The sequence below is a fragment of the Cajanus cajan genome, chromosome 7, assembly GCF_000230855.2.
Source record: "Cajanus cajan strain Asha chromosome 7, NIPB_CcT2T_4, whole genome shotgun sequence".
NCBI classification, from domain to species: domain Eukaryota; kingdom Viridiplantae; phylum Streptophyta; class Magnoliopsida; order Fabales; family Fabaceae; genus Cajanus; species Cajanus cajan.
The window spans coordinates 54,742,287-54,755,070 of NC_138523.1; the positions used below are offsets into that span (position 1 = coordinate 54,742,287).

The window sequence follows — 12,784 nt, forward strand, 5'->3', positions numbered from 1 at the left end:
ATATATAATTAAAAATTTATGTAAATTTTACATAAAAATAAATAAAATGTTTGAATATATAAATATATTTAAAATTTGTATAAATTAATATTTTTCAAAATATATATAAATTATATTTTAGATTTATGACAAATAATTTATATTTTTTTGATGAATAAATAATTTATATTGTAACACAAGATTATTTTTATTTATTGATAATTTATTTTAAAATATTAAAATTCAACTCATAAATAATTGACTTAATTGTATTTTTGATCCCTCAACTATTGCAATTGTGCAATTTTGATCCCAAGGTTTTAATTGAGTAATTTTAGTCCTTAAAAGATTGCAATAATGTGATTTTAGTCCCTTGATTTTTAATTGAATGATTTCGGTCCCTCAAATATCATAATTGTGCGATTTTAATCTTTTTCATTAAAAATTTAATAATTTTAAAATTTTAATATATATATATATATATATATAATGTTTTAAAATTATACAGTTGTTTGCTTATTTAAGTTAACGTATATTATAGTTTTTGTTAATGTATCAAATGATATATATTTATTATTACTAAATAAATAAAATTTATATATTATTAGTATTTTAATATTATTAATAAATTAATATCAATAGTATTTTTAGTATATTTATAAATAAACTAATAATTTGATAAATATAACTTAGTATATATTAATATACTTTTACAAAAATATAAATATATTAGATAAGATGTGTATATTTTTAATTAATATACTTATATTTTTGTAAAAGTATATTAATATATATTAAGTTATATTTATCAAGTTATTAGTTTATCTATAAACTAATATACTAATTAATAATATTATTGATATTAATTTATCGGTAATATTATAAAAATAATAATATATAAAATTTATTTATTTAATAATAATAAATATATCATTTAATACATTAACGAAAATTATAATATACGTTAACTTAAATAGAAAAGTAATTGTATAATTTTAAAATATTGTATGTATATGTATATATATTAAAATTATTAAATTTTTAATGGGGGAGATTAAAATCGTACAATCGTAATATTTGAGAGACTAAAATTGTTCAATTAAAAATTGAATGACTAAAATTGCACAATTGCAGTCCTTTAGGGATTAAAATTACTCAATTAAAACTTTAGGGATCAAAATTGCTTAATTGTAATACTTGAGGGATCAAAAATGCAATTAAACCTAAATAATTATGATAAATAAAGATAAAATTATATAAAATAGTTAAAAAATTATTAAAAACCTTCTCATCAAAGAAAAGTTTCTAAAAATATTTTCACATATTTTTTTTTTGTATTTAATATATAGAGATTGATAACGATTGATTTCTTTGTCTATTACACAATAATAAGATATTACCTAATTAATAAGTAGATTCTTTTATCAATTAGATAAAGATGATACTTTATTTTTCTTATTTTGAATTGAAAGATTGAAAGACATTACCTATTAGTCATTAAGAGGTAATTAAATTGCCTAAGATTTTGTCTATATTTAAATTATAATTTTTATTTATAATTTAGTCACATATAAATTTATTGTTATACATTTTTTGATTGAATTACATTATGTAATTGTTGTGGAACTATTATATAAAAACAACATATACATATAAATTAAATTACTCAATTGAATGATTGAATAAATATATATTTTAATTGATTGAATTAAAATATAATACATAATAGAATAATAAACTTTCCTTATTCCGAGATCGTAAGAGATGATTGGAAGATGCATTTGTTAGCAGTTAAAAGGAAATTGTCAAAAGGATTTTTATCTCAAAACCAAATTTTAAAATAAGTAGTAAATATTAAATTTGTCATAATCATACAAATATTTATTAAAAATTAATTTAATTAATAGTTAAATTATATATTTGATCATTTATTTTACTTTTTAGATTCATTTTTATTCTTTATCTATTAAAATATTTATTTTAATTCTTTATCTTTTTATATTTGAATCAATTTGGTCCTTTTAATATAATGATCATTTTCAATTTTATGACATGATTTTGAATCAATTTTTAACTAATTTAATGATAAAATTTATGTCATTAACCTATATGAAAACTATGAAATGTAATTAATATCTTAATCAAAAAGGACTATAAATACAATGAAAATCGTATAAAAAATATATCTCGTGAATAATTACAAAATAATATGAAATTCTATTTTTTTTGGAAATTTTTATTTTCGGCATATTTATAATCACATTTGGTTTAAACTTCAATTACATTCAATAATTTTCATATAACTGAATCTTATGAGAGAAATTTCAAGTACTGAATCAATTAAAAAAAATTAAAGGAACTAAATTGACCTAAATTTATAAGATAAAGGACTAAAATGAATATTTTATTTTAAAAGATAAAAAATTAAAACAAATCTTAAAAACAAGATAAAGGATAAAAAATATAATTTAGCCTAAATTTATTATCGTAATTTCTAAATATTCTCTAATGATTTAATAAATTGATTTACTTGGAATATATTGTTGTTATAATCATTTTAATTATTATAATCAATTATAATAATATATTTTAATGAATTAAAAAATAAAATCAATAAATGTAATTATGACTAGATGTTGTCTTGATTTTTTTTTAATAATAATATTAAAAGTTGTTAATTTAATATATCTTTAAGTAATTATATTTGAACAAGAAACATACAAAACACATAAATATTATTATAATTATAGGTATAATTTATTAAAATAAGTGATCCTAGAATTTGACAAGTAAAATTTTTATTTATAAGTTACTTGAATTAAATAATAATATAATATAGTCATTATTAATTTTTAATGATTAATATGGTTAGTGATAATTTTAAATAATAATTTGATAAATGTCTAAAATATACAGAATATTATTTGTCAATTTATAATAAAAATGCGCTTTTAAAATAATTCTAAATATATTTTTTTTAAAAATTACCGTAAAATAAAGTGTATTTTTGACGGTTTAAAATTGTTAAAATGTGAGAAATGGCAATCTAAAACAACCGGAAAATGTAAACAACTAAAAATAATAATAATTTTGTGGAGGTTTAAAAATGTCAGAAATGTTGAAGTGGTAGAATTAAAATGAATATTGTGGCGGTTTAAAACCGCCAGAAAATGATGAACAAGTCAAACAGAACTGCAATTTTGTGGCGGTTTCGGACCGCCAGAAAATTTCAAACAAGTCAAACCAAAATGCATTTTGTGGCGGTTTCAAACCGCCAGAAATAGATTGGATAGTGTTTTACAAAATATCCGCCACAAACGGTTTTTGGCGATCGTAGATCCGGCGGTTATAAGGTAATGCAATTTGTGGCGTCTTTTAACCGCCAGAAACCACCAAAATAACCGCCACAAATCACGTTTGTAGTGAGAGATATTAAATGTTTGTATATAAAAATATTTATCCAATGATTAATGAACTTATCAGAGATAAAATGCTAGTTATAAAATATAAAAAAATCATAAAATAAATTAACCTAGGAGAACCAACAGTAATTATTTAATGAGAAAGAAAACAATTCTAAAATGTTTATCTTTTAAAAATAAATATTCAGATTTATGATATAAGAGTTGCAATAACTTTATATTTCTTTTAAATATATTTTTTAATCTTTATTTGTTAAAAAATGAATCATATTTCTTTTAATTATTTATACTATTAATTTTATAATTTTTTTATTATCTATACTACTACTAAAGATATATAATACATATTTTTGGTATACACAATCTGGTAATAAAAATTAAATCATATATGTTTAACTATATAATGATAACACCTTTTGAATATAAAAATACTAATAATAATAAAAAGAAAAGAGTCAACAACTAACTGAATTAAAATTAAATTTCTAGTTATATTTCTTTTATTTTTCATGTGTTGTCGTATAGTATAGTATGCGAGTTAAGTCGCCACTTTTTACTGTTTCCCTGTAATAGGCCAATATAATGGTCAATGAAATTCACATATCATTTTTGTATATTCTGCATATTTAATTAGAGCATTTAATGTATTTAATCTTAACAATATACTTAATTTTACAGTTGAGATTTGGTTTTCTCAAACTTTTATCTTTCATAATATCTTGTCACTGAAAAAAGAAATCTTCATATTTGAGTTCAAACAAAGTTATTGTTATTTAAAAAAAAAAAAAATCCTTGTAGAAAAGAGGACAAAATTAAATAGTAGTATAAATTATTGGACATATAGTTCACCCTTCTCCCAATATACAGTTAGTGTGTATACATATGGGTATAGAAGAAAATCCAAATCCGAAGAATTAATAAATGACTTATCACAATAATAGATTAATTAGGATATATTTTTTAAAATTAAGATACTGAAAACAGAAAATAGTTGATATTTCTATCTTATGAAACGGAATATGTAACTTCTTATCTTTTCCATATTTAGAGATGTATATATACATACCTACCGAGACGTTTTGTTTTTTGCTCTCAGATTAATTGCAGATTTGCAACGTTGCTTCTTTCTCCTTTTTCCTTTGGAACACTGATCGTCACGCTCACAACCTCTGCATTGCTCCCATTGACTTGTGTTTCAAAAGCCAATTCCTTTGACTTTGACTCATAGAAACTTTAGTGCTACAAGGTACTTGTCTTTCATGCATTACCTCTTTTTTAACGTAAAATAGTGCATGCATGGTTATTGTGTGTAGTTTAGTTTCTCTTCCTCTTTTCTGTGTATTGTGATTTGTGTGGTTGCAGCTTCTAGTGCATGTCTTTCTTTTGTGGTGTGGTGTTTTCTCATAACTAGGATCAAACGGTTTAAAAACTTTGAATGCGTAAATGTTTTAAGAATAATTCTAAGCTATATATTCTCGAAAATTTAAGGATTTTTGTTGCGAAACTTTTTCCCTCTTTCTCTCTGTTGGATTCAACTTATATACTAGGTGTTCCTGAAGGTACGCAGTTCGTCACTATTGACATTATTATTATTTTTTTTTAAATGCGGCTTCAATGTATTCGGTGCGCAGTAGTCACTGAGTTGAGAGAATTCTGTAATTATAGATTTAATTATTAGTCCAAACAATAACTGTATCAAAATATTTAGATTTCTCTGAGTTTCATACTAATTCTAAGTTTTTAAGTTCTACTCCATTTTTTAACTGTGATTTATACAATTTTTTTCTGGGTACTTTTTCCCCTTAAAACCTTGATTTCATTTGTTGTTGGTCTTGGTCATGGTTATTGTGTGAATTAGGTCTTACGGATTTCTGATCGTTAGCTTTAGCTTTAAGTTTTTGTTTAATCACGTTTTCTTTTTTAATAATTATGATAGTCAATAGAATAAGTGTTTGGTGAGGAGAAAATTTTGGATTTGAATCATGCATGATAGACGGGTAGAAATGTTCCTATCGATTTAAATTGTGGTTAATGATTCATAAAAGTTTTGTTAATTCTTTTTATAGACAAGTTTTATCTTGATATCGCGATTTGTTCATTAACATTTATTTAAAAAATTATAATTCTAATTCAATCTAAAAAATAAATAAAACTTCAAGGATTATATCCTATACTTGTATAGACTATTTTGCTCAGGTAAGTTATATTACTATATAAAAATTTCAATTTAATCCTAATTCCATTTTAAAAACTATCTTATAAGATTATTCTTATTATATATATATATATATATTATTTTAGTCATATAACTAAATAATGCGAAGTCTCTGATATTTCATCGTTGTAATTTTTTTTTCTATATAATTTTTGTATTAATCTTTCGTGTTTTATTAAATAACATTTCAAAAAGCCAGAGATCATGGTAAACTTGTATAATATTTAGAGAGATTACATGAAAAAGTTGTTATATTTGATTTTCTTTAGCGATTCCAAATTGGATTAGCTCTTCCAATCAATAATGAACTTTTTATCTTATTAGTTTATAACACTATTTAATTTAAAATAACATATGTATGGACTTATAACAATTAACTCGTTATTTTTCTCTCATTTACTCTCGCTATTTTAATTAAATTTCTCTTCTGTCCTCTAACAAATAAAACAAAAATTCTCTAACTCCTAATACGTTTCTCTCGCCTCACTTAACTTTTCTTATAGTCTCTCTCTCTATATAAAATAATCATAAGAACATGTCCTTTTATTTATTTGTTACAATCTTATTTTAATTAATAAAAATATAATTTAAAAAATAATTTAGTTTTTAGAAAAATAAACAATTAAAAAATAATATATATTATATTATTTTATACTGATCAGTTAGCTCAACTGAATTATAAGTGTATTTGCTATGAACTAGTTCATTCATTATCTATCAACTATAAGCTATCCTCTGTTACTCTGTGTTGTTTATCCGCCTTATGTTAGTTTTTGCCAAACAACACAACAATCAAAAGTTCTGATACATAGAGATTGTCAAATTTCAAGAACTATAGTGACATGATTATAATTTTTATTATTATTAATTTTGTTGCTGTCCCAGTTGTGCAATTTCCTTCTGGAATTTGATTTGAGGTTGTCAAATTTTGGTGTTCAAGATGTTTTCAGAAGGTGGTGTTAAACCGAATATGGAATTGGAAGCAGGAGCTTTGAACTCAAAGACGATGAGTAACAAAAAACTTTGCAGCAAAAGTATCATGTTTAAAGTTGATAAAATTGATCTGAGCAATTTGGATGTGATGCTGGAAAAGCACTTGAACAAAATTTTCCCTAAGAGCGTTGTGGCAAGAAGGCCTTTAGAGTCATGGGAGATTGATTTGGCCAAATTGGATGTTCACTATTCTGTAGCTAATGGAGGCTATGGCACTGTCTACAGGGGTTCTTATGACAGTCAAGATGTTGCAGGTATTTGCACTTTTGTATTGTTATCCTCATTGTTCCCTTTGTTTCTGAAAAAGAAAATGTACTGTACAACGTCTTAAGAAATAATGTTCCCACATTTAAGACAATTATAGCCTTGGTCCTGAGGATTTTAAGTTTGAAGAAATTCTCACTGTATTTCATGTCTTGTTGAATTTTTTTCTAGTCAAAGTCTTAGACTGGGGTGAGGATGGTGTTGCGACTGCTGCTGAAATTTCTGCTTTACGGGCATCATTTTGGCAGGAGGTTACTGTGTGGCATAAACTTGATCATCCAAATGTCACAAAAGTAAATAATTTTAGCCTTCAAACTCTCATCTCATGTATTTATTTAAAATCATGACTCGCAAATATTCTTCTGCATGCAGCATGTATAGTCATACTCTTCTTTCGTTTTTTCTTTTAAAGGTGGTATAAGTTTGTAACTGTTCATATCATTCCTCCAACAGTTTATTGGAGCTTCAATGGGAACTTCAAACCTTAAGATGCCCTTACCAGCCGTTGGTCGAAATCCTCCTTCGAAAGCATGTTGTGTTATTTCTGAGTTTCTTCCTGGTGGCACATTGAAGCACTACTTGTCTAAGAATAAGAAGAACAAACTTCCATACAAGGTTGTGATTCGGCTGGCTTTGGACCTCGCTAGAGGGTGAGTCACATTGTAAATATTTACCTTTGAAATTGTTGATATATTAATACTTTTCCCCCTATGAAACATTTTGTTTTTGTTGCATTGCAGCCTTAGTTATCTACACTCAAGGAAAATTGTTCATCGCGATGTGAAAACTGATAATATGCTGCTAGATGCAAACCATAATTTGAAAATCGCTGATTTTGGAATTGCTCTTGATGCTACAAATGGAAGTGAGTTGACCGGTGAAAGTGGAACCTATGGATATATGGCACCAGAGGTATTGTATTGTATTAAATCTTGCTTTGGAACTTGATAAGATGGCTGAATATCAAAGTGTTACTATTTATGACTTCAAATACACTGTTACACGCAGTAAGTGTGAGATAGGAAATCCCATTTATACAAATTTTCATTAATCTTGGTCTTGTAGGTTTTGAATGGCAAGCCTTACAACAGAAAGTGTGATGTCTATAGTTTTGGCATTTGCTTGTGGGAAATTTATTGCTGTAAAACGCCTTATTCAAAGCTAAGCCTTGTTACAGTGTCATGTATATCTTTTAATCAGGTCTGTTCATAAAATGAACTTCTCAACAATGCATGATTTAGTTATTTGTTCATACGTGTAGATAACATTTGAATGCTTATGATAATATTTGGATGCACAGCATTTACGACCAGAGATTCCAAAATGTTGTCCAAGTGGTTTAGCAAACATCATGAGAAAATGCTGGGATTCAAAACCAGAGAGGCGTCCAGAAATGCATGAGGTGGTGAAAATGTTGGAAGCAATAGATACAAGCAAGGGAGGTGGAATGATACCAACTCTCAGAAACCATCATGTTTTTTGTTTGTTTCCCACTCGTCGTCCCTAGCGCTGGCTTCATAGTCTGATCCTTGATGAGTTTTTTTTTGTGCATCATCAGGGATGTGGAAATCAAGACATAAGTTGTAGTTTGCAATTTGACTTTTCATGGCTCTAAGCGACTAACTGCTTAACTGCTCTTTCCTTATAGATCATTCAATAGGATGATGGTGAAAAGAAATTAAATTTTTTGCTTTTGTCTTTTCACATTCTTAAATTTTAGCTCAAGCAAGGGGGCTCCTTGCTTCTCAATGTGTAATATAGCTTAATATTCACTTCTTATGCGCCAAATTAATTTTCATTTATCCTTTTCCAATAGTCTTGTTTCTATTTTTTGTCCGTACAATTTTACTGCACTAGTCTTGTTTTTGTTGTGGTTGAATACTGCACTGCACTAGTCTTGTGTTTACTATTCTGGAGAGAAACTTTCGATTCAAGGCTGAGTTGAGATAAAATTGTGTAATAGGCTATACAGAATAATGTTGTATTAGAGACTTGAAACTGCTGTTTAACTATAATAAAATTTCAAATATTCTTAACTTTATATTTTTCGAAATTTTTAATCAAGTATTAAAGCTTTTACAAATTAGTTTATCGAAATGTCTTTTTGTTGAAAAAGTACTTAATGGAAAAAAGAAAAAGATATATAGGTGGCGTTAGTTAACCAGACTATTGGTATATTTTTAAGCTATTGCAACTCCTACATCGTAAAAATGAAAAAAAATAGTAGAACGTTTTTATTTTATGATAACAAATTTTATTTCTGTAGAAAATTATTTTTAGTTTAATATTTTTGTTCTAGTGAGGGGCTTAAAGACACCAACTTGTTACAAATTATACCTTAAAAGCTTCAGACTAAAAAAAAATGTCATATCTAGTTGATATTTTTTTAGGCCTAAAGGATGTTGCGCGATCAGATTAGCGTAAAACAAAACAGACCATGAAACAATATACAAAAACAGATTAGTCTTACTAATAGAAGTTGAATAACATGGAGATATAGAGAGGGTGATCATGATGATTTTCCAGCGTTTTTCGCTTTCAACTTCTCCAGATTCTCTCTCCATACTTATTTCACTCTTAATTTTTCCGACCCTTCAAGTCTTTAACTGATTAGGCGTTCTCAGATTATAGGCACTTTCTTGTTTAAAAGCTGTTTGATGGTATTTGTGAGTGTATCATTTCAGTCTCACAATGACTAAGTGTGTGTTTGAAAAAATATTAGGTTCAACGTAATTTACGTTTTTTTTTCTTCTAATTTATAGGTATAGTTGCTTTATCATTTAGAACATCAGAACATGTTCATTTTAAAATATCTAAACATAAAATCAAACATACTCTAAATAGTTTGATCACTTAGACACGTAGCACCTTTAACATTTGAATCTAGAGGACTATGTATCGTACCGATCTCTCGTTGACTAAATGAATCGAGCAAACCCTTTCATTGATAGACAACCAATTTATTAAATACGTTTTATAACAAGACTTGATCACTTTAAGAATAATTCTCCCACAAATAATTAGGATAAGGCACCATAATTTTTTTAAATAAACACGATAACGATCATAAATATTGAGATTTATTAACCTATTAATGACAATAATGATACAAGATGATTTATAGGATCATGGGAAGAAATAATGAATTTATGTCCATAATATCATTTAAGTTTATATATATGGGCTCCTAGGTCTTAGAAAAGATCAATTTTTACACTCATTGAATGCTTTAGATTGGAATGATTGTTCTGTCTTTCTAAAAGAGATTCCATATTGAAAGACTAATTAATGATAATATTGTTGTTGCAAAGTGAGCTTGATAAACAAGAGAAAGGAGCAATTAGGTTGACAATGGTGGTGAGGGAAAGTAGTACATTTGAAAAAAAAAAAAGGGTTATGAAGATATCCAAGATGGAAAAAGTTGAAAATGTTGACATGAAGGTTATCGTCAAGAAAAAAAAAGTCCTTAATTTGAATAGCATTTTAAGGTTGCCGACAAGAAAAAAAAACTCTAATGTTAAGAACATCTTAAGGTCGATAGTAAAAGAAAAATTCTTGGCATGAAGAGCGTATTAAAGTTGACAATAAAAAAAATTCTTAACGTGAGTTCGGTAATAAGAAAAAAAATCTCTGACGTGAATAGCGTCTAAAGGTAGGGAACATGAAGAAAAATCTTTAGCGTGAAAAGTGTCTTAAGGTCAGCTACAAGAAGGAAAATCCTTGACATGAAAAACATCTTAAAGTCAGTGATAAGAAGAAAAATCCTTAACGTGAAGAGTGTTTTAAAGTTGATGACAAAAAAAGCTCCTTAGCATGAAAAGTTTCTTAAGTTTGGTGACAAAAAGAAAAATTCTTGACATGAAAAGTGCTTTAAGGGTTAACGAATGAATGATGTCTTGGTTGAAAAACACTTAAGGTTCATACTAAATAAAATGACACAAACAAGAAATGTTGAAATCAATCCCAATAAGAAATTAACAGATGCTTTTTGGAGAATATGACTAAGCAACTATTAAAGATAACTCGAAATACAAGACAATCGAAAAACAACAAACCAAGAGATGATCAATCAATTATAAACCATCTAATAAAAAATACTTATAAAGCACAATCTCGACAAATTACTAATAGACTATTTATTAGACACCTGATAAACACATTAAAAAATTACACATCGATTATTTGGAGACTCGGAAGACAATCGAGCATTTATAAACTAATCTATGAAATACAAAGTGACTGATAAAGCACACTCGCCAAATTGTTGATCTTTTACTAAACCCTATATGAAGCACAAAATGGTCAAATCACACAATTTTTAACTATTAAGTGATACTGATTCAAAAAGATATCACACTCATTTGAAATTTGAATTCTGCACAAATGAAACACTTGGTCAAATACCAACTCTTAATGAAAGGCATTTTTGAAACATGTTAAAACTATTATCAAATAAAAATACTTAGAGAAATCCTAACTCTCACGATAATTGATCAAAACCTGTACTTCAAGCACAAATGCAATAACTCAACCAAACATCGAGTTTAAGTGAAAACATCTTGGATCCTATCAACCAAAAACACTTCAATTAACTAAAATGTGTCAATAACAAAATACAAAGACAAACAACAAGCCAAAACTATTAAAATCCAAAAGACAATATAACATGACACCAGTCCATTGATCATTAAGACTCTTTGTGACCATGACACTCGAACTTGGAGGGTTGTGCACCTGCTAGTCTCCCAATAACAAAGTAGTCCAATCACTTAAACTCTTTGCCAATTGACACTCGAGTCTATAGGGTTTGTGTATCATGTCAGTCTCCTGTCAATTGAGTTAGTTGAAACACATAACCTTTTCCCACTTCTATACAGTGATGAATCTACAAATTTTAGATAGTGGGGTTAATACTTATTTATATATTTATAGTATTAAAAATTTTACATATAACTTTTAAAAGTATAAATATATATTATAATTATTTTTTACAAACTTGTATATCTACGACTACAATTAATGATAAAAATAAATTAGGTTAGACTATATTATATTATAATTTAGTAGGTTTGAACCTAACTTTTTTATAAAAAAAAATACATGTCCTAAATATGACTTATTTATCTATCATAAATATTTTTTTTAAATGTTTGGTTAGAACTAGAATATTAAAAATATATTTTATAACAATTTAATACTGATAAAAACATCAAAATAAATATGTTAAATTGTATAAAAATAAAGTTTAATTTATTTATGATATAAACATATTTTTATATCTAATATAATTTTTTGGATTATAATTTATTTCAAAACATATTTTATGATAAAAATTCTAAATAGAATATAAATCTTCCAGTATTTTTATTTTGATTTTTTAATCAACGTATACAATCTTATAATCTTTACTATTTTGATTTTTTTAATCAATGTATACATAAATAGAAAGTACAAAAAGTAAATATACATGCTGAAAATTTTATTTTTTCAAAAATTAAGCTTTTTCTAAAAAATAATTCGTTATTAAGGAATATTTTTTGTCACATATATGAGAACTAATTTCCTTTGAAAGTTTGATAAATATCAAATAAATGAACAACTCTTTTAAATTTATATTTTATACATTAATAATTTATATATATATATATATTTTATTAGAATATAATATTTATTTTTAAAAATATATTATTTTTTAATAAAAAAATATGTGTGTAAAATGGTAGTGGGGGCAAGTGCCCCCACTCTCCTACACAAATTCGTTTCTACTTCTATGCTCAAGTCTAGAGGACTAGGTACTATATCAGTCTCTTAGCGACCAAGTAGCCTAATCACTTAGGCTCTTCATGCCTTTAACACTTGAGCTTGGAGGGTTGTGATCGTATTGGTCTCCCATTGATCGAGTGAACTAGGT

The 12,784-nt window shown here is 26.0% G+C and overlaps 1 protein-coding gene across 2 annotated transcripts; it reads left to right on the plus strand.

The window, feature by feature from the left end:
* The first annotated feature begins 4,114 nt into the window (after window positions 1-4,114).
* On the plus strand, window positions 4,115-8,688 carry LOC109812797 (serine/threonine-protein kinase 54). Of its 2 annotated transcripts, none has more exons than XM_083059425.1 (7): window positions 4,115-4,647; window positions 6,557-6,863; window positions 7,045-7,166; window positions 7,327-7,523; window positions 7,614-7,785; window positions 7,939-8,073; window positions 8,174-8,688. In XM_083059425.1, exons 2-7 carry the CDS (start codon window positions 6,557-6,559, stop codon window positions 8,378-8,380), a joined length of 1,140 nt encoding a protein of 379 aa, XP_082915551.1. In that variant the 5' UTR covers window positions 4,115-4,647; the 3' UTR covers window positions 8,381-8,688. The 2 variants fall into 2 exon arrangements, with proteins under 2 accessions (XP_082915551.1, XP_082915552.1); XM_083059426.1 differs by having other exon boundaries at window positions 6,567-6,863.
* The last annotated feature ends 4,096 nt before the right edge of the window (window positions 8,689-12,784 follow it).